The sequence below is a fragment of the Zonotrichia leucophrys genome, chromosome 1 (genome assembly GCF_028769735.1).
Source record: "Zonotrichia leucophrys gambelii isolate GWCS_2022_RI chromosome 1, RI_Zleu_2.0, whole genome shotgun sequence".
In the NCBI taxonomy this organism is placed as follows: domain Eukaryota; kingdom Metazoa; phylum Chordata; class Aves; order Passeriformes; family Passerellidae; genus Zonotrichia; species Zonotrichia leucophrys.
Genome location: NC_088169.1, coordinates 5244408 through 5266311, shown reverse-complemented (window position 1 = coordinate 5266311; position 21904 = coordinate 5244408). Strand labels below are relative to the sequence as shown.

The window sequence follows — 21904 nt, the reverse complement described above, 5'->3', positions numbered from 1 at the left end:
GTGAAATGAATACTCTGCATTTCCATCAGAAATAGGTAACAGGTGTATGTGGCATTTTCTCCCAACAGGAAGAGAAGGGGCACTCATGCACCAGAAATTCCTGCAGGTGACTCCTGCAAAGAGCACAAAGTCCTGCAGGAACATCCTCAGCATTCCCAGGGTGAGACCTGCATTTCTTACCTTCCTTCCTTGGGCTCAGCCAGTGAGGGATGACAGTGGCATGTCCGTGCTGGGGGTGACAGCTGTAATAGCCCTCCAGGTTCACACAGCTGCTTTTCTCAGGGCAAGCATTGAATTCAGCATAGGAGCATTCATTGACATCTAGGAAGAACAACACACCTTGCACAGATATTGGGAGCAGCATCAAGATTCATCTGCACTGTGCGTAGACCAGGGTCTGGCTATGAAAAATTCAGTGTAAATCTGCAGTAATGCTGTTAAAGCCATTCTGGTTGTTACCATCCTATCACTTTTTACCCCAATTCTTTGGAATTAGAGGACAACTAGGGGCAGCTCCTGCTTACACCTGTAGGACACCCTCCAAACCTGAGATGTCAGCACAGGAGGAAGGAAGGCTACCCAGGGATTTCACTGAAAGCTGGACTGAGCAAACACAGAATATGAAGAACGCATTTTTAGGAGTGAAATATTCTGACAACTGCAGAGCAATAAGTAGCTTGACATAATTTAAAATTAATATATTGAAATGTTTATGTAGCATTTAAAAAGTATGTAGCAATATGCTATAGTAATTAACAGACTACAAATATGACTTGTTTCATACAAGCTACTGGAAGTAATATATTTGCTTCCCAAGAAAACAGGTTTTTTAAGAGCCTGTTTAATACAACTAATGATTGTGCTACAAATATGCACATATTTGCTTTTTCTATGTTACCGGGAGAAAATAAATTTGAGGTTTCAGAGACATTCCCTTCCAAATTATTCACTCTAAAATAATAATTAATTCTCCATCCTATAGCAGAAAGGTCAGGGCCATATTTGCAAAGTTTGCAAGATCCTCTGTGCTATCTTGTGTATATCTCTGTGCTATTTGAAAGCAAATTAATGGTTATATAAATGAGATCCCAAGTGAAGAGGGACAAACCCCCTGGAATGTGACAGGATTAGAGTCAGTGACCTTGCACTTGCGTGTCAATCACTTCATACACGCGCTTCACCATGGCCTTCAGGGAGGAGGAGACCTCTGCCAGAGGAGCTGGATGCTGCATGCCCAGGAGAAGCTGGGAGGCCACTGTCCCAGCGTAGATGTCCCCACGGTTACTCTGGATGTGGTGCACAGAGGCTTTCAGGGGCTGCAACGCACCAGTGATCTGGAAAACAGGGCAGCAAACACTGGAGCACCTCGGTCATCTCCCAGCACATGAATTATGCAGTGGTTATTATCATAATCTGAGTGATAGCAAACCATGGCAAAGTGGTTTAGCCCTGTGTTTATGAAGGGTGAGTTCTTATTTTCACATTTCACAGCAGATTTATGTTACAGAAATGCCAGGCTCAGGGGGGTGTGGAGCTGATCTCAAAATGCTTTTCAGAAGAAGTGTCCTGGGTTTAAAATGTGTGTGTTCTATCCCCATCTGTCAGAGCTGGGGCAGTTCTCTGCTGTTCCTGAGGCAGTTTTTCCTTTCTCTCTCCCACAGCCAACCCTCCCTCCAGGAGATCTCTGCTGTCCATGGCCACTGAGTGTCCCTGCAGGGCTGAGCCAATCCCAGCATCCCATGGGGAGATGCTCCGCCCAGGGGAGGAGCCAAGCATTCCTACCTGGATCCAATCTGAGCCTGGCACAGCACAGCAGCCTTTGCCCCCTGCATTCCCAGAGGAGCAGCTTTCTGCTGCCCTGCATGGCCAGAGGGAGCCCAGGCCCATCTGCAGCAGCCCTGGAGCTGCAGAGGAAAACTCCCCCCTTGTGCAGGATCCCTGCTGCAGCAGAGCCACAGCTGGCACTGCAGGAGGGCTGAGCCCCCATGGGATGGGGCTGGGACACCGCCCTGACACACAGGGGGCAGGGACTGTTCTCACTCTGGCAGTGCTGTTTTGTGTTACTGCATTTTTATTTTATTTTCATTTTCTTCCCTAATAAAGAGCTGTTATTCCTACTTCCATATCTTTGCCTGAGAACCCCTTAATTTCAAAATTATAATTCATAGGGAGAGCATTTACATTTTCCATTTTAGGGGAGGCTCCTGCCTTCCTTAGCAGACATCTGTCTGTTCAAACCAAGACAAGGAGTAACCCAGGAAGAGGTGGGAAAAGTCCTGCTTTGCAAAGTCTCAGTGGATTACAACAAATTACACAGGCCACAGCAATTCACCTGCAATAAAGCTGCCCAACACTTCTTATTTTGAACAGCTAAATGGACTGCTGGCAAAGGGAATAGAAAGAAAAAGAAGAAAAGCAATAGACTCAGGATGAGGAGTGGGATTAAGAGGCAAAGAGAGATCCCAGAGAGACCAAGCCATCCCAGCTGAGAGTCAGGAATGGGAGAAGGGATTTGTTGGTGGGCTGAGCACTAAGAATCAGTGGAACAGACAGCAGGACACTGAAGAGCAGCTCATTGAACAGCTTCACCTCAACTCCCCATTTCTTGAGTGTTTGACTTTAACATTGCTTGTTTTAGATAAGATAGAAAAGCCTTGGTGGATCCTTGCCCCTGCTCCCTACTACACAGCAACAGGACCAGGGTTTCTTGCTTTTTTAGGATATGAGAAGGGGAAATCAGATAGGAGGAAGAAGGACACCCATGCTGTTGTTATCATTTCTATTCTGCTGCCCATCAGTGCCAGCAGATTATGGCAGATAGGTTTGTCTTGGAAAGGCTTAACTTAAAATTCCATATCAGAAAACATCATGTTTTGAAGGTCTTGAAGTCTGGTCCCAATCATAGGCACAAAATTGAAATGAGATAAAGCTGGAGCAAGCACTTCTTAAGCAGAAAAACCCCCTTTATTTCAGTATGCCTTTAAATTGCCTTTGGAAGAGACCTGAAAAATTTGCTAAAGAAGCTGATAAATCAAAGTTACTTGAATTGCTTAAGGATGCAGCTGGCATTCAGTAACCAGAAATACAGAAATAATTGGAAATACAGAAATAATCAGAAATAATCAGAAATAGGGCAAAAAATAGGGCAGAAATAGGGCAGAACCAAGGGGGAGCAAAGAGTGGCCCCTGAGTAACAGAATCATGGGCACAAGGAGGGAAGAGTTTGAGTTTGTTTTTGTACATACCACAGAGTGCAAGAGGCGGGAATGATTCAGAAGGTGGGAATCCACCCGGATCAATTCACTAAAATCCATTTTCACAAGCACTGTCACATTGTACCAGAACATCCTCCCTGCAGTGTAGGAAATAAAACAGCCAAGTCATCTGAGGTCTGCTGCTACAGAAGGCCACAGAGCTTCAGGGAGGCTCTGAGGAAACCAAGCAAGATTTCAATGGCAAACATTGGGGGGGTCACAAACAGCCCAGCTAGGGCCTCGTTTGCCATATGCCACAGGCAGAGAGATGGAGCCAGCCCAGGAGAAGGAGCCAGGGAAGGTTTGCTGGACCCACAGCACCCACACACCACTCAGGGGTGCCAGTACTGAAGCTGAATATCCTGGGATCCATCCAAGGCACATTCCCATATTTGTTTTAGGAAGAGCTATGGTAACAGTTTTCCTGCCCACTCCCACCCTCAGGAGGGAAAATGAAGGATATTTCTGTCAGAAGCAGCGTTGAATTTATCAGTAACATACCCTCTGGCATGGGATCCACACAGCCTGCTCCTTTGGATGAGCTGCAGCATTTTTTCAGCCCTGGACATTCAGTGTCGAACGTGCAAGGATAATCAAATGTTTCCATATCCTTCACTGGACAAATACCAGGTCTTGAGGCAAATACACTGGATCTGTTGAGTGCTAAGTAACAAAAACATTTCTGAGAACAAAAATACAGAAAGTTGTTTCCATAAAATTGTGATATTTAATTTATACCAAACACCTCCTCCTCATTTCAGAAGCGTGTCTGTTCTGAGTTTTTAATGGGAAGAAAACAGCAGCCTAAAATATCATTATTTCATTTCAAGGATGTAAATATTCTCAGATCTTTCTCTTGTCCATGACATTTCTGTTACAGAAATTTCGAGTTTCTAACTTTCCATTAATAATTGTGGATGGATGGGCTCATAGGTAAGTTTCTAAATGTGGAGATACTGAAGCACTGAGAAACAGAAAATGTGCCTGATATCAGCTGTGACTAATCCAAATAATATCTAATGATCAAAGAAAATAGGTAAGATAGAAGTGGAGAACTTTCATTTAACATTTTGTGGCACAAATTTAACCTGAGTTGCAGTAATTCTGTTCCAGCTGGCCACTCCAGGAGGTTGGTAGCCCACACCAGAGAGGGCAGCTGAGGCAGGAGGTGGCTGATTCCCAAGCCAAGGGCAGACAGTGGTTCTGGGTCAGTGCCAGCACAAAATCTCTTCTAGGGGATAAAAAAGAAAATATTTCCAAGCCCCACAAACTCCTTTACCCACACTCTCAGACACAGCTCCAGGTAATGCTCGGCTCTGGTCTTGCTAAGCAACCTGAAAGAAATCTCTTTTCCATTCCTTTTGCACCTCCAGGTTTTTGATCCTTCACTGAGCAATTGAAGTCAGCCAGGAGAAAATGAACCTGATTGCTGCAATAGGAACAGTTGTGGTGCAGGAAAACCACATTTGACGTAAGAAAGCCCAGAGCAAGTGAAAACTGCACAGCAAACTATAAATCTGTTATGAACGGTCAGTTCTGTGGGTTTACAATTTCTGTTATCCCAAGGCTCTGGATGAGAGTAAATGTGAGGTTTCTCAGAAGCAGAAGGGGATATTGAATCGAGCACTTTTGGTCTCAGCAAAGTAACCTTCCTAGCTAGGGAAATTATCTTGATTAACCAAGATTTAAACTGAATCTACACAACTTACTGCCAGATGCATGTTCCAGGTCCTCCTCTCTCTGGAGCTGGTGCTCCACAGGTGGTTTCCCCAAACAGGTCCTTTTGTTAGAAATATCCCTCTTGTTTTCAAAGCCACATTCATTCAGATGTTATACAGCCTCAGCCAGGGAAATTATCTTAAATAACCAAGATTTAAACACAACTTGCTGCCAGATGCACATTGCAGCCGCTCTTCTCTCTGGGGCTGGCACTCCACAGGTGGTTCTGCCAAAGAGGTCCTTTTGCTAGAAATATCCCTCTTGCTTTTAAAGCCACATTCAGGTGTGACACAGCCTCTGCCAGGATAATTACCTTGATTAATCAAGATTTAAACTGAATCTACACAACTTGCTGCCAGATGCACATTCCAGGTCCTCCTCTGTCTGGGGCTGGCACTCCATAGATGGTTCCCCCAAACAGGTCCTTTTGCTAGAAATATCCTTCTTGCTTTTCAAGGCCACATTCAGGTGTGAAACAGCTGCCCGTTGCTGAGTCCCACACACATTCCCAGCCTCAAGTGATTGCTCCTTCTCAGCCTCCTGGGTAGGGAGCTGAGCAGCCTCTCACCCTGGATTTTGCACAAACATGAGCACCAAGGGATTTCCCTGTGTTAGAAAGTTCCCTATTCACCAATGGCCTTGACTGTTCAAACCAGGCAGCTGGACCCAGGCATGGAAATTCCTCCAGTTCTGAGATTCAAGTGCAGTTCAGGCAGGTTTGAGGTTCAAGGCAGGTTTTTTTTTTCCCCACCTGTGTCTCTTTTTTAGTGTGTGTGTGTTTAACTGCAGTGTAAATGGTTTAATGAGTGCCATGCAATCTCAGAAAACACTATTGAACCCTGGCTGGGTGCCACAGGGCCATTTATCTGAAATCAAAAGGTCATCTTTTTCAGATCAACGGAAACAGAGATGGATTCACTTCACATTGCTGCCTAATTGTACCAGATGCACTTTGGAAATTCAATTTATGCTCTCCCCTTCAATCATGCTGGGGACAGTCACCAACCAAGCAAGCAGTGAGGAGCAAGCCAGCCAAGTCCTGTGTCATTTGGATGAAGCACAGGCTTTTCTCCTCTGTTATTTACATAAATGTATGGAAGCAGAACTGCAGCTTAGCAACCAAAGGTCACTTGCCAGCCTGCCTCTGGATCTGCTGTGGCTGCAGGATGGGGCATCTCCCAGGAGAATGATGCTGAGGGACAGCATCAGCTCAGCCATAACTCCTTTCCTCTCCCTCCTTCCATCTGGAAGGGATGGCTTCTTCCAGAGGGGGTGGTGGAGCCAGGGACCAGCACCCTGCATTTGTCTCAGGTATCAGAAGGTGGAGACAAATATATGAAATGACAGAAGAAGCCCCTGGGAAAGTCTGTTCCAAAGGCAGGCTGGCAGTTTTCATCACACAACCCCGATTTTGGAGTCCTTGAGCACTGGTAGCCTTTGCTTGCTCAGGTGGGTGTTGCCCATCCTGATTGCCTCTCCAAGAGTTTAATTGGGATTTGTGCTGATCCAGCATCTGACAGATACTTAACACCATTCCTGGGTGTTCCTCTTGCCTTGGAAGGGAGAAGGCTGAGGCAAGGGGCAAGGTGAAGGCAGAGCTGGTTTTCACCAGAGCCCACAGTAATAAAATGGGTGAAAGAACTCACTTCTTCACCCAAACAGGAGGAAACTTCTGCAATTTGTCAGCACAGGGGGTGTGGAGACAGACAGCTTCAGAGGGCTCAAAAAGGGACAAGGCAATTCCCAGACAGGATTCCCATCAGCGGACACTGAGGGGAACAGCCAGGGATGTCAATAATCCCATTCCTGCAGCTGCTGGGGGCACACAAGGGACACAAACTGCAGGGCAGCCAGAGCCACCTGCTTCTGGGTGCAGTCCCACAGGACATTCTGGCACCTTCCCACCCAGGCTGATGCTGCAGGGCTGCCCATGTGTGACACCAGTGTCCCCTGGCTTTCCTGTGACAGCCGAGCACAGGGACAGCTGTGCCCAGCTCCTGCTGCTCTGCTCACAGCCAGCATGGCCACATCTGCATGCCAGCTCTGCAAGGGCCCAGCCCTGCTGAGGGACACATACAATGAGCCTTTCTTCACTTTTCAGTTGTTTTTCTGAAAAAGTTTTTCTGAAATTTTCTGAAAAACCTTCTTCAGAAGTTGTACACACAAGGCACACTGATTAAAGCCTGACTTTAACATTGCAAATCAAGTGCTCTCAAAAAACTCCACAATTAAAGTTGTCTTGACCTTTCTTATTTTAAGGTATTTTTGTATGTGTGTGCTTAAAAAACAGCCTTCATCATGTGCTGATGCACTCTTTCCCTCCCTAGCTGGGATCAGGCAGGGTTAGATGGCAGATAAGGAGCTCTCTGGTTTCATCTTGTGCTGGAAAGTGGGCAGCAAGCCAGCCACCAGGAGAAATACCCTCAGCATCCATCCAGGCAGCTGGAAACAAGCCTGGAGAGCTGGATCCTGTCTCTAACTAAAAGACAAGATGCTGGGAGAAGTTCTGTATGGTGAAACAACCTTCAGGCTTTCACAGGTCCATGAGCTTGACCTGCAGCCCTGTGCTCCAGCCATACAAGTTGTTAAAAGCAGCACTAAGCACCATGAAAATCAGAATAAATCCATGAAGAAAATAAAAATGGCACCTAAGTTGTCTGAAACCAACAGAGAATGGTTTGATCTCAGTTTCTGTGCAGCTCAGTTGCCCATCTGTGAACAACACACCCACAGCCTTTGTGAAGACAAATTGCTGCCTGTGAATCCCCCAGGATTCACCTTCAGAGGTGATAAATAATTCTGTACTCAGTGAGAGGCTGAGCAGAGCACTGAATGTGCAGGTCAGGGTGGCACACTCTGGGGGGATCCATCATCCCTGGGCACTGGGAAATGTGTCCTTGGGGCACTGCAGAGCTGGACCAGGTAACTAAAACAATTCACTGATCTCCATTTATCTCATGGGCAAAAAGAGATAAAATATTTTTTTATAAATTTAATTCTACCTGAAGAATTCATTCCAGCACTTCCTAACTTTTAGATATTTATCTTTCCAGCTGTTATTTTGAAATGTCAAAGTCATTTGTGTGTGCACCTGTAACAGTATCCTAATGGACAGACACACAACTAGTGAGAAATATCAGAACAACTTGACCAGAGTAAAGAAATAATAAAAGCAGGGCCTGCCATATCCCAGGCAGGGGTAAATGTTTCCTTCTAGGAAGAGAAGGTGAGGAGTGGCCAGGAGCAGGCTGCTGTGGAAGGTCATGGAGACCTTTCCACCCCTGGCAGGATGGGGAGCACGCCAGCATGGATAATGCCATGAAGAAAATAACAGCAGTTCAGCAGCGAGCTGTGCAGTAATTTCTGCAGTTCCAGTTTCTCTTCTCATCATTTATTTAAGACTGTGTCTAGACAGTGCATTACCATTCACAGAATTTATGACTAATGCCCTGAAAAGCGAAGATACCAGAATAATGTAAACATGGAAATCACCTAGAAGCCATGCAAATCCTTAAATGTCTTTAAATATTCCCAAATTAACTTTTACAGGAAAAAGTGTCAGGATGACCACAGTATTTCATGGACAAACTTGCCCAGAGTGCCCATCAACAACATGGCAAGGGCAGGGTGGAAATTCTCCAGCTAAGCTTTATAAGAGATTTACAGATTTGTTCATGTTGGATGAAACAGAATCATCAACAGCTCTCAAGCCTAAAATATCCCTGGAGATGCTTTTAAGAGACAGAATTATACTGGGAAAGAAATATTTCAAGCATTACCAGCATGCTTTTTTTCCCACACAAGAAGATGGTCTTGATTTTCAGAGGTTCAGAAACACCTGAATTTCTTGTGCAAACAGTGACATCCATGGTGACTTTTCCACATTTAGCTGGCACAGCTCTTTCCTTGTACTACAGAATTAAAAAGACATTTTCTCTGCTTGCCTCTCTGTTCTACCATTTGATACTTACAGGCACACATGTATGCACATGTCTGTATATCCAGAAGACTTCACTGAAGTAACTTTTCAACCATAATTAGATGTACTGGAGATGGAACTGATGCTTGGAAAATAGAGATGATCAGCAGCAGGTCCTTTGCCTGTCTGACAGATCTGCTTGGGCACACAGCAACCTGCAGCTCAAATTCTGCTTTGCTGGGACTCCACAACAGCAGGATACAGTAAATTAGGAATTTATTTATTTATTTAATTTATTATGCTTTAATTTCTCTTCCCTAGCAAATCATTTTAGTAACAAATAAAATACACCAACCATTTTTGTGTTCCCATCCTGTTAAAATCCTGCTAGAAACAATATTCTACCTGTGACTGTGGAGAAAATGCCTGGGGGGGAAAAAATGTTTGGAAATTCTTTTTCCAATGCTCTGAAGCAACTTAAATGTGGGATGGGCACATTGTTCTTGACAGATCCCATGACAGGACATATGGCTCATCCCCCCTCATGGTTACATGATCCTCTGCAGGAGCAGGTTTGGGGACATTCCCACAGATCTGAGTCACCCAAGTCTTATGACCCAAAACAAGGGCCAGGGCTGCCACAGGACCTTTCCTTTCAATCTGCTGTTCCTGTGTGTGGTTATGTAAACGCCTAGGTCCATACTGAAAAGTGGAAATAGGGAAAATGCAAAAATAAGAGACAAAACTACATCCTGTAGAACTTTTCTGGATGACAGAAAAGTTCAGTGCTGGTTTAGATAATTCAAGATGCCTGCTCAGCTTAAAAACATCTAAATTTATCTATTGGAAAAAGAAATTTCCTTTTCCCCAAGGAATCCCCTCCATCTAGGAGGGTCCAACTTGAGTCCATCTAGGTCTCAAGTTCTGATAAAACTGGGAATTTCTGATTGACAACTGGTAACCCTGATAAAGGAAGGGGGAAAATCTTCCATCTTGAGACAAAGGTGATAAAGTCTTTCTGAATAGAGTCTTATTAACACTCAGATTTTATATCAGATCCACCAAAAAGCTCACCAGTCCTCAGACCTCCCACACAGTCACAGGTAACCAAGGAAGTCCTAAGAAAAAGGGGTCCTAGTCTAGTTTTGGTTGGAAAGCATCGGGTATCACATTGCCCTGAGGTCACAGGTTGTTTTAAATTTGAACCAAAATTTGTTCATTGGTTTGCATTCTGGGAACAGACCCTGCTCCACATCAGACGAGATGCTATCCCAAGAGCATTCTGAATTACTTTTGAGGAGAAAGCTCCTGGTGTCACTGCAGGCAGGCTCAGTGAATTGCAGGCACCAGACAGTGAATTATTGCTCTTGGCCAGGGATAGTGGCCTGAACCTGGACAGGTAATGAGCCCTTGGAGGGCTGATGAGCAGGTGCCTTCCTCAGGCTCTCTGGAAGTTTAGTGAATTTGTGACTAGAGGTGGCAAAGAGCAAGAATCAGGAGCTTTAATCTGCTATGTCTACTCCTTGCCATGCTGGACAAAATTTACATTATTTTACACTCATTTATTTCAGTGAATAGTTACCTATGGCCCAGGACTGAATTAAGCCTTTACACATCTCAGCTGAAGTGAATCTTCTTCCATAAGAAGCATTTATTTCCTCTCTTATTCTGACTAAAACTTACCTAGAGAGCAGTAGAGTCCAACTTGCTCATATCCCTCACAGCAATCTGTGAGAGTGATGGTCTCAGGGACTTCAACACTGTGGAATTCTGTTCTGTGGTGTGTCTGGGGACACACCATCCACGGGATCCACCCTCCACAGGATGACTTCTTCTCATACGACTTTTGGTAGGCGACCATTTTAAACACACTTTTGGTCAGGGTGTAGTTGCACAGGTGGTACCCTAGCAAAGAAAGGCCTTTTTCTAGGAAACAGAAACAGGAAAGAAAAGGATCAGCATCAACTTGCCACCCTGATGGATTCTGGCTTCCATTTCTACCTCTGTCAAGGTTGGAATTGAAGGCACTTGAGATAATAGTTTGTGTTCAGACTCAGGTGTTTATTGCTTCTTATCAGTGTTACAGCCTCACAGCTGTGAGTTCTGCAGTCTTTCATTAGCAAGGCACAAAAATGGTTAACTATCTCTTGTTACAAAGTATTTTAAGGCTAAACTCTCCAATTAAGAACTGACACCTAAATTATTTTTCCCTTTTAACCCAATAACTGATCACTCAAAGCTCACAGTGAGGACTTTTCTGTCCAATTACAAAATCATCCAAACCCATGAAGAAGAAGAAGGTGAAGAAGAACAACCTGCCTCCACCCTAAACCTTCCATTTTGCTTCATATTTATTATTATATTCTAAAATCCAAAAATCTAAGTTTTCCACCCTATAATATTACATCTTTCTAAGCAACTCCACACCCATAATCCCAGTGCTATCAATCAATTTTGGAAGCCTGTTCCAGCCCTTCCAGGTCAAATGCGTTGCTCTCCAGGAAGTCAGAGTCTGTCTGTACAGAAAATCTAAAATTCTCAGCATCCAGAACTCCAACATCACCCCAGAGCAGGAGTTCCCTGCAGTACCCAGTGGAAAACAGAGTTACAAGAAAGCAGTGACAGAACCAACACAGATGAATGATTTCCAGGAAGGCTGATGTTGGGAAGAACATCTCTTCAAAAAACAGACTCAAGAAAGAATTGGTAGTGACTGCTTGTCATAGGCATCACTTTGGTCATGAAAAGATGAAGATTGGCAGGAAATTCAAAGAGTTCTTGGTGCCTTCAGGTGCGAGGCAGAAAAAGGGCAATTTAACTCAAGTTAATATTAAGGAAATTACATATGTTAATATAAATTAACAGTAGAGCACAATAGGCGCTTCCAGGGCAGAGTCATCCAAGCAGTTTAAAAGCCCAGTCCAGCCTCCTGTTGCCAAAGCCTTCATCACTCCCCACTGACTGCAAAGGGAACAAAGGGTGAGGAACTCATGGGCAGATGAGTCACAGTGGATGTCTGGAATGAGACATCCTTCAGACATCACCCTAGGCTAAAACTGGGTGCTCATACATCACTGGGAAGCACTTCCAGGTATCTGACACTGAAGGTATTCCTGGAGATCCCGCACTGCCTCTCTGCATTTGTAGCAGCCCTTGTTGAGCAGCCACTGGGAACCTGCAGTGCTTCATTGACATTGGGTACAAACAAAGTCAGGGATAAGGTCATCAACTGCATCATTTCACACAGGCCTGGGGATGGGAGTCAGCCTCCAGAGTTCTGAAACCATTTCAGATGAGAAATGAACTTGTTAGGTGCTGTGGAAACCCAGGGCACAGGGAATATTTCTCTGTCTGCTCTGGGGTGCCCTGACCCCCAGGGCAGCACTGACTGACCCTCATCCATGGAGAAAGTTTCCCAGACTTCAAGATAGACCAGAATCCACAAAAGTGTGAAATAGATTATAGAGAGCAGTGTAGGTGTGTCACTTGGTGAGAAATTGAGGTTTGGGGATTTTTAGTATGTTGTGGATGGAAGCAAGATGGAGGGCACGGGGTGCTGTCCTGGGTTTCTTCTTCATGTTCTTCTTCCTTCTTCTCCATGGGTTTGGGTGGCATTTTGTAATTGGGCAGAAAAGTCCCCATTGCAGCTCTTTGGGATCAGTTATTGGGTTAAAAGGGAAAATAATCCAGGCGTCAGTTCTTCATTGGATAGTTTAGTCTGAAAAGACCTTGTACCAAGAGATTGTTGGCCATTTTGTGCCTTCTAATGAAAAGCTGCAGAACTCACAGCAGTGAGACTGTTTTACTGATAAGAAATAATAAACACCTGAGTCTGAACATGCAACACCATTGAAGTGTCTTCAATCCAGACCCAGAGAAACCCACAACTGCTACCACCACAAGGTGCTTTGCTTAAAACTGAAATACTTCAGCAGGGATAGGGGAAAAACCCCAACACCAAACAACAGAGAGAAACCCCAGCAACAGCAACAAAAGCAGATGGAGTTTAAGAATTAGCAGTGAGCAACCTACAGTCATGTCACAGACATCAGGCTGGCTCCTAATGAGATGTTATAGAAGCCAGAGGGGCTGAGTCACCCTGTGTCCCACTTGGGAAACAGATCAGATGGAATTAAAATGCCTGCATCATCCTCTAGCCAAAGCAGAAGACACTTTAATAAGGATAAATATGAATTAGCTGCAGAGATTCAAATATAGCAGGACTGTTTTCTTTTTTTCTGAGAGCTCTGAGGGCACCCGGGTCAGCCAACAGACAGACTGAAGCTAACACAATTTACACAATAGGCATACAATTAAAATATTTGCAGTTTATCATATTTGTACAACTTATCTCCTGCCTGAAAACATGAAATGAGTTAAAAACAATTCAAGAAGGAGAAAAAAAATAAATTGTTAGGCTTTTAGGAATCCTGTGCTTTTATCACAGCTAAACAAAAGACATTTGTGCAATTTGAGCAGGACTAGGAAAAGAGCTTTGGAGAGAAGGATCCATTTGCAACGCAGGTCCAGAAGAAAACATGGAATAGACTTTGGTGTCTAGAAATGGCCTCTGGCAGCCCAGCTCTGCTCTGTGCCTTCCTCCTGCAGCCAAGGGCAGAGCTCTGGATGTCCAGAGCTGCTGAGGACCCCGTCAGGGGCTCGCAGACCCTGGCACGCTGCCCAGAACACCTGGAGACTTGATTTTGATCCTTGCAGTGAGTTGCCAACTTTGTATGAGGACCTGAAAGTCACACAGGTTTGAATAGTGTAACAATAAAATATTCACGGGGTGAAAATGTAGATTTTAGGATTTTTGTTATGGGGGTTATGGGGACAAGATGGAGGAATCAGGGCATGTCTAGTCCTTCTTTCTTCTTCTTGTTCTCCATTTTCTGCAGTGATGTTGGCACCTTAGGACTGGTTTAGAGTAGAAGTGCACTGTCTAACATAGGTGGTAGGTATTGAGAATTAAGTGTAAATATGTTATATGTAGTTTGTAGTATAAAAGGACAACACAGAGTGCCTGTGGCTGCCCTGCTGAGCGGACCTCGGCTGGGCAGAAAGGAAATTTTATAGATAAGAATTAATAAACAACCTCAGGACCGAAAAGTGAAGAGTCCAGACTCATTCTTCAGTAACACGGGCTGAAGCTGAGACATCCTGCACATCTTGGGGCAGCAATTATCAACAGCCAACCCAAGAGAGCTGGGTTGTGCTCCAGGGAGTGCCTGTGAGAACCAGAGAGCTCCCACAGGTTCCAGGGGCTCTGTGCTGCTGCTTGGAGCAGGTCAGCAGGAAAATACTGAGAGTGGAAACCTCATCCCTGCTTGTTCCTGCCAGCAGGACAGCCCTGTGTCTGCTCCCTGGGGCTCTGGGGACACAGCTGAGGTCCCCACACCCCTGAGAGGCACCAGGCTGCTCTGTGTCCCTGAGCAGGGGGTGCAGGGAGGTGGTCAGGAGGGACAGAAGGCACCCAGAATGGCTCAAACCTAAACTCTGCCTTGGCTAGTCCTTCTGGGCCTAGTATTTGGTATCAGGAGAGGTCAATGAGGTGAGAGGCAATGTTTTGTCCTCTGTTGAGGAAGTTAGTTATGCTTGGGCAGTGGATTAAAGGGTTAAAGTATCCTAGGGATGTGGAGAAGTTTGAGAGAGGAGCTGGTCAGAACTCCATCCCAGCCAGGAGAGGAGCCCAAAGGCTGGGCTGGAGCTCTGACCAGGACAGGGCTGTGCAGGAGGAGATGGAAGGAGAAGTGAGCCAGAGAAACCAAGCTGACCTCTCTCTCTGGCTAACTTGAGGATAACTCTCTGGGAGAATGGGAAAGGAAAGCAAACGTGGATTCTGGAGCAGGAACCAGAGCTCAAGGGCTGCTTTTTGTTCAATGTGTTTGATCCATTAGCACCTCACACGAGGCACAAGTGCCTGACAAGAAGCAGGCAGCTGTCACTGCATTTTGGAAAGCATTCCCTTGCCATGTGCCAACACTGCTCCAAGAATACCTTTGTCTGCAAATGCTCCTAGGCATGTAGGTGTGGGGGAAAAAAGTCTTGCTGCAACTTTTAAATTTGTTTTTGGGGTTTTTAAAAAAATTACTTTTGAGGTTTTTAAAAACTTACTTACGTGGTTTTGTGAGTCTCAGTTAAATATAAACCATATTTCTTAGAACCTTGCAGACTTCTCTGTTATTCTGTCAAAGCCACAGCTGAAAAGAGGTTTGCAGAGATTAGGGCCAATAGAACCTGAGTGGCTAAATAACCAGAGTGGAACAGAATTAATACCTAAATAATTTTGGTTATAGCCTTTCCTTGGAGAAAGCGCACAAACATCTGTTGTGAACAGGGAAGGAGGCAGGAGCAGGACAAATATTGTTCTATGAAAATGAGAAACTCCTACATTAAGGAATCAGACTGTTACAGAATAAAATCAGGTTTGAGGGGAGTAGGGCAGGTGAGAAGCAAGAGCTCAGCTTTGTTCCTCATCCCCATGATCCCTCCTTTTCTCCAGAGCTCACATAAAGCCTGGCAAGAGCAAAGCAGGGACTGGTAGGGAAAAACTGAGTAAGGAGAGCACTGAGGATTCGTGCTGTCCGTGCAGAGCTGAGGCTGCAGCACTGGAAAGCTAAAAATTCCAGTGTCAGCTGAGCTGGCTTAGTCTCTACAGCAATGTGCAACATAAATACAGGTATGAAACTAAGATGGTGTAGAATTAGACACAGTTTATAATTGGAAGCTACAGCAGCTGTCAGAGCAGATATGAAGTCATAATTCATACTTAAACATTGATACTAGGTATATATATATATATATATATATATACACTAGGTATAGAATGAGGCTGCCAAAGCCTAAAGAGGAGCTCTGAGAAGAGGCTGTGTGGTACAAGAAGATGCCCTCAGTGCAAGAATTTGGACTGAAGGTGTCAGGGAAAGGAGCAGCATCACCAGCCTCTGCCCCATCCATCACTTCCAGACCATTCAAAACAAGCTTTGGCACTCACAGAGTTCAATTATTTCGCTGCCAGCAGTTTGCTGCTGAGCAATGTGGCTTGGATCAATTTGGGCTCTTTAGCAAATTGGCTTTCTGTTCTCATTACTCCCATCTCTGGGATTATGGCACAGTCAAATGGAATTGCAATGCACTGGCTGTTGTTTTCAGTGACTCAAAGCTGCAGTCAATGGCACAGCAGAAGGCAGGCTCCTGCCATTAGTATGGATGTGTTACACCTATCATTTCTGGATTTTAGGGTTTTGTCTCAGAAACCACCAGCTATCAGCACCATCAGGGACAATATCAATTTTATTTCTATGTAAAGCAAGAGCACAAACAATTAAAGCAAACCCTTTATTAACAGGAACAAACACTGAGAGGAAAGCAAAGGCTGCACAGGAACAAGCTCCTTGGAACTCAAGGTTAAACCCAGATCAGAACTGAGAGCATGGCCAAAAAACAGCAATAAAAAAAAGCTTCATAGCATTTATGCCACAGACAGAGCTGCAATTCTGGAAACTTCACCACTCAGGTGCCACAGGAGCCACTGTGAGCTGGATCTGCAAAATCTTTTCTCACTGGAGAGCAGTCAGACTGAAAGACAATCCCCTTTCTTGTCTTGACATAACCTCAAAAATAAACTGTTGGAACAGGTTCATGGAGGGCAGATTCAAGCTCAGTTTTGCAATGCAAACTCTCTAAAACATGAATGAAAAAAGGATCATGGGCTCAATTTTTCTACAACTTCCAAATTTCAAAGTCAACACCATTTACTTTAAATGGCACTGGGATGGGAATTCTATTGGCCTTAATCTCTGCAAACCTCTTTTCAGCTGTGGCTTTGACAGAATAACAGAAAAGTCTGCAAGGTTGTAAGAAATATGGTTTATATTTAACTGAGACTCACAAAACCACATAAGTAAAGAAAAGCAATGAAGAGCAGTCAAAAATCATATTTTCTCATTTAAATGAATCAAACCAGAAATTAAGAATAAATTAGGGGTTCATTTAGCAGTTACAGTTGGGTTAGGGTTTTTCAAAATTACAGCCCATACCACAGATGAAATTTAAGCATGTCTTCTACAGCTTCATCTCATCCATCCCCAGGAATCTGCCAGGCACATTTCCTGCTAATGCTTATTTTAAAGACAAGTTTCATAAAAATTTGCACAATACTGAAGACAAAGCAGAAATTCTCCTTGTTCATTTCTGGCACAAAGGAAATGACAAGGATTTTTGCCTGAGGATGAAAGGTTGGGGACAAAGGTTGCATTTTTTGCTTGGTTAGATTTTCTCTGTTCAATTATCAACAGAGGATTCTTAAATGGTCACTGGGACAGTGCCAGTTCTCTGGAGAGTGGCCACCTTGGCTGGTTTATTTCAAAGAAATATCTATGCAACATCCAAACTAAGCTGTCCTGTGGCCAGGTTTGCATCACTCACCTGTAATTTCATCTCCCCTTCCCTGCTGTGTGGCTGCCCAGAGGATGAGAACAGAAATAAGGGTGATCCTGGCCATTGCAGGGCCCATCCTGGATAAACCTTCCTTATCCCTTTGTTTCCAAGGTGGCAGAGCTTGGCTGTCCTCACAGGTAACTCTGGATTAGAGGAAAAGGTGCTCTGGGTTTTTTTTCCTTTTGCAGGGAGGTGATAACTGCTGGCAACAGAAACAAAGATGCTCTGCTGGGAATTTTGCTGCTTCTCTCTCCTGTGTGTTCTCTCCAGGGAATTTGTCTCTTCTGCCTGTTCTACTTGGCTCTCCCAGCCTGACTTTGAGAAAAAAGGCATTTTGAAACTGCTGGTTTAGTCGCTGTTCATCCTTCAGAGCATTTATTCCCTCTCACCCCTTAAACACTCAATATCTGGGAGCCAGACTTACACGCCTCAAAAACAGGTATTGTCGCAGACATCTTTTATGGAAAATCCTTTCCTTAGGATTTTTCCTCTTGAGAAGCTGAAAGGCCTCAGGAACAAAATGTAAACAATGATTATCTGCTGCTGTGGAATGCAACAGGTGCATCTGTGATTGGCCATGTTGGATGTTTGTAATTAATGGCCAATCACAGTCAGCTGTCTCAGACAGAGGGCTGAGCCACAAACCTTTGTTATCATTCTTTCCTATTCTATTCTTAGCTAGCCCTCTGATGAAACCTTTTCTTCTATTCTTTTAATATAGTTTTAATGTAATATATATAATAAAATAATAAATCAGCCTTCTGAAACATGGAGTCAGATCCTCATCTCTTCCCTCATCCTTGGACCCCTGTGAGCACCGTCACAAGGTATAAACATCCTGAATTCAGTTCCTGTCCACACATCAGGTGGTACTTCTCTCAAGGTCTTTAATTCTGCACCTTGAAAGCAAACTAAGAGTAAAAGCAAATCTCTCTGTGCATGTTTATTCCTGTGTTTAAGCTGTTTGTCACTGTGCTCCTTATTTCACTGGAATTCCAGCATCCCTTAAGACAGAGCAATGCCAGGCAATCAAGAGCCTTGTTAAGCAGGGCATGAATCAGGTCTGAAAAACCAAATATCTTTTTTTTCCATTGTCTAAATAATCAAGGCACATTCCCAAGATAGATGTGCCTCCAGCTCTGCAGCACATGACAATAACTTCAGTGCCATGTCACTTGGCTCAGGCAGAGACAAGGAGTGAACACAGGATGATATTTTGTGAGGAGCTGACACTAAAGGATGCAAAATCACAGGTACAGCTCTTGGAGTTCAGGCAATATGTTCAGAAAAACACTAAATACATTTCACAGTGTTGCAGACAATTTCATGTTGGTGAAAGGGACCTGGAAGCACAGACCTTCTCATTTGTGAATGTTCAGGTAGCAGAGATGGGGCCTGGAGCAGCATTGAGGCACATGTGAGGTGTTCTTCTGGCCTGGAAAATCAAATATCAAGCTCATCATGGTGAAAAGAAAGTGAAAAGTAAGAAAAACAATGGAAAATGAAAGCTTTCCCAGGAGAAAAAAAAAAAAAAAAAAAAAGAAAATCGGTATTGTAGAATGCTTCAATAAAAAATTTTAAAAAGAAAAAAAGAATCAATGTGGAAACATTTCTGCTCTAAGGAGAATGTGCACCTCAGCACCAGGATGTCTTGCCAGGCTGTATCCACAGATGCACCACTTACATCTCCTGCCAGGAAGACAACGAGAAGCCTCTGGCTGTAGGCTGGGCATGGGATCCCATCTGACTTAAAAACCCCACTAATAAATAAATAATCATAAGAAAGAGGACTTAATTCAATGTTCAAAAATAAATATTCCTCTTCATGATCTGTATTTTTTTAACTATATAAATTTTCAGGGAAAATACCTTGGTTGAAGTTTTTTGGCTAGCACTGACAAAAACCAGATCTTTAGCCCTTAGAAATTACTTGGTCCCTCCCATAAAGAAGTATATGTATTGTCCAATTTCAAATAGAGGTATTGCCAGACTGACATGTGACTTGGATTGCATCTGAGTTGGATCTCCATTGCAGGAGTGAGTTAATGGTTCTTAAATACAGAATGTGCAGAATCCCCTTTTCAAATAAAAATTTGAGAAAAATCAGTGAACAGTTAATCCAAACAAGAAATGGCTACAGAAATCATGAGTCTTTCAGGATTTACCTTAGAGTTTGCAAATTCTTTGAGGTTCTGTTTTATATCAGCATTATTTCTTCAGTTACCATCAGTTAGGCTCACAGCAATTTACTTTTTAGCAATTCAGACACTGGGAAAGACCACTCAGGCAATTAAGGATGCAAACAGTGTCCTGTCCAGCCCTTTTCCCATCTTCCAGCCACATTCTTGTCCTGTATTAATTGCAGCAAGTTTAAGATTGTCCTGCATCCCTGCAGCAGCAGATGCTCTTTGTGATCAGCTGCACTCACTCAGCACAGACCAACAGAGTCTCCTGCAGGGAAACTGCAGATTCATCAATATTTTGGATAACTGAACATCTGTACATGCATGGGTGACTGCACATTACTCCATTTTTAGTTACCATCATCGTATTTCTCAGATAAATTTTCGGACTTTTCTCCCTTATCCCTTTTAAGTAAGTGTGACCGTTTTCACAGGGGTTCTTGGATGAGGGAAGAGATGAGGATCTGACTCCATGTTTCAGAAAGGCTGATTTATTATTTTATGATATATATTATATTAAAACTATACTAAAAGAATAGAAGAAAGGAATTCATCAGAAGGCTAGCTAAGAATATAAAAAGAAGGAATGATAATAAAGGTTTGTGGCTTGAGCTCTCTTTCTGAGCCAGCTGGGCTGTGATTGGCCATTAATTAGAAACAACCACATGAGACCAATCACAGATGCACCTGTTGCATTCCACAGCAGCAGATAATCATTGTTTACATTTTGTTCTTGAGGCCTTTCAGCTTCTCAGGAGGAAAAATCCTAAGGAAAGGATTTTTCATGAAGGATGTCCGTGACAAGTAAGTGTTGGCTGTTTTCCCAGGGAACAAGTGACAGAACAAGAAATTGTCTCAGGCTGCTCCAGGGGAAATCCAGGTTGGACATCAGGAGGAATTTCTTCACTGAAAGAGTTGTCAGCATTGTCAGGGGCTGCCCAGGAGGTTTGGAGTCTCAGTCCCCGGAGGTGTCCAAGGAAGGCCTGGATGTGGCACTCAGAGCTCTGGGATGGGGACAAGGTGGGGATGGGTCAAAAGTTGGACTTGATGATCTTGGAGGTCTTTTCCAGCCTAAATGATTCTGTGGCTCTGTCTCAGGACTCCAGCAGAAGATTTGCCCACTCTCTCTTTGGCGGTGAGGAAGGACAGGACTGGAGAAGGAAAAGGAGATGTTGAGAATCAAAGCCCTGGCTGTGTGGTGCTGGAAGTGAGCTGGACTCCAGCCTGGAAGGAGCTCATCCCAGTGCTCATCTGGAGCTGATCAGTTCTCCCTGTTTGTACTTTCTGCAGTTACATTTCTAATGTCTAAACTGATCTAAACTTTGCCATTTATACAAGGAAGGGATAAATGCCACATTGAAATCCATTTATGGATAATGTTACAGGATCAAGAAGCAGATTTTTAGAGATGGGATTTGACTCTCCTAGACTGTACTATCAGTAATTGAAATATTGTGGCTGACAGCAGGCTCTCTCATCATACTTTTTCAGCATTTATTGCTTTAGACAGATTCACTTCTGATTTAATTAGTCACTTAGAAGATCCTGATCTTCTCTAGGCAAGGGGTTTGACACAGAAAGGTCATTGCTGGAACATTTCTTTCTTGCTTTGTATTATTTTGTCTATAAAGCAATCATTATTTCAGATGCAAAAAATGGTCATGACATTTCAGGACAGACTGATATACACAAGGGGAATAGGCTGTGGGCTCACTGGGAATTTATATTTGAGGAATATATCACTGGGAATAGAACAAAAACTGCTCTGTGCTTCAGAAGCCAGCACCTGGCTGGTCCTACTCATCTTCCTGTAGATGAATAGGATCTAAAGCTTGAGAACTCTTAAATCATTTAAGGTAGATATGGAATCACAGAATGCCTTGGGCTGGAAGGACCCTTAAAGCTCATCCTGTTCCAAACCCCTGCCTTGGGCAGGGACACTTTCCACTGTCCCAGGTTGCTCCAAGTCTCATCCAACCTGGCCTTGGACACTCCCAGGGATGAGACATCCACAACTTCTCTGGGCAACCTGTGCCAGGGCCTCACAGTAAAGAATTTCTTCCATAAATCTAATTTAAACCTGCCCTCCTTCATTTTAAAAACATTGCCCCTTTTCCCCTCACTATTTGGCAATATTAAAAATTATATCTCCTTCCTTTTTATAAGCCCCCTTTTGTCACTGAACAGTGCTCTAAGTTCTCTCCCCCAAAGCCATTTTCCTCCAGGATGAACAACCCCAGCTCTCTCAGCCTGGCTTCACAGCAGAGCTGTTCCAGCCTTCTGATCATCTTTGCGGGCTTCTCTGGGTACTCCCTGAAAGCTTCACATCCTTCTTGTGGGGTGGACCCCAGAGCTGGATGCAGAATTCCAGGTGGGGTCTCAGGAGGGCA

At 44.0% G+C, this 21904-nt stretch overlaps 1 protein-coding gene across 1 annotated transcript in view; it reads right to left on the bottom strand.

The window, feature by feature from the left end:
* UMODL1 (uromodulin like 1) overlaps nt 1-5065 on the bottom strand; it is a 39147-nt gene extending 34082 nt beyond the window's left edge. The window contains exons 1-5 of the mRNA XM_064706916.1: nt 4964-5065; nt 3756-3917; nt 3246-3352; nt 1142-1334; nt 181-321 (exon numbers count right to left, since the gene is read on the bottom strand). Of these exons, the coding sequence (XP_064562986.1) occupies nt 181-321; nt 1142-1334; nt 3246-3352; nt 3756-3861 (547 nt within the window). The 5' untranslated portion in view covers nt 3862-3917; nt 4964-5065. The remainder of the gene's footprint in view (nt 1-180; nt 322-1141; nt 1335-3245; nt 3353-3755; nt 3918-4963) is intronic.
* Between the last annotated feature and the right edge of the window lie 16839 nt (nt 5066-21904).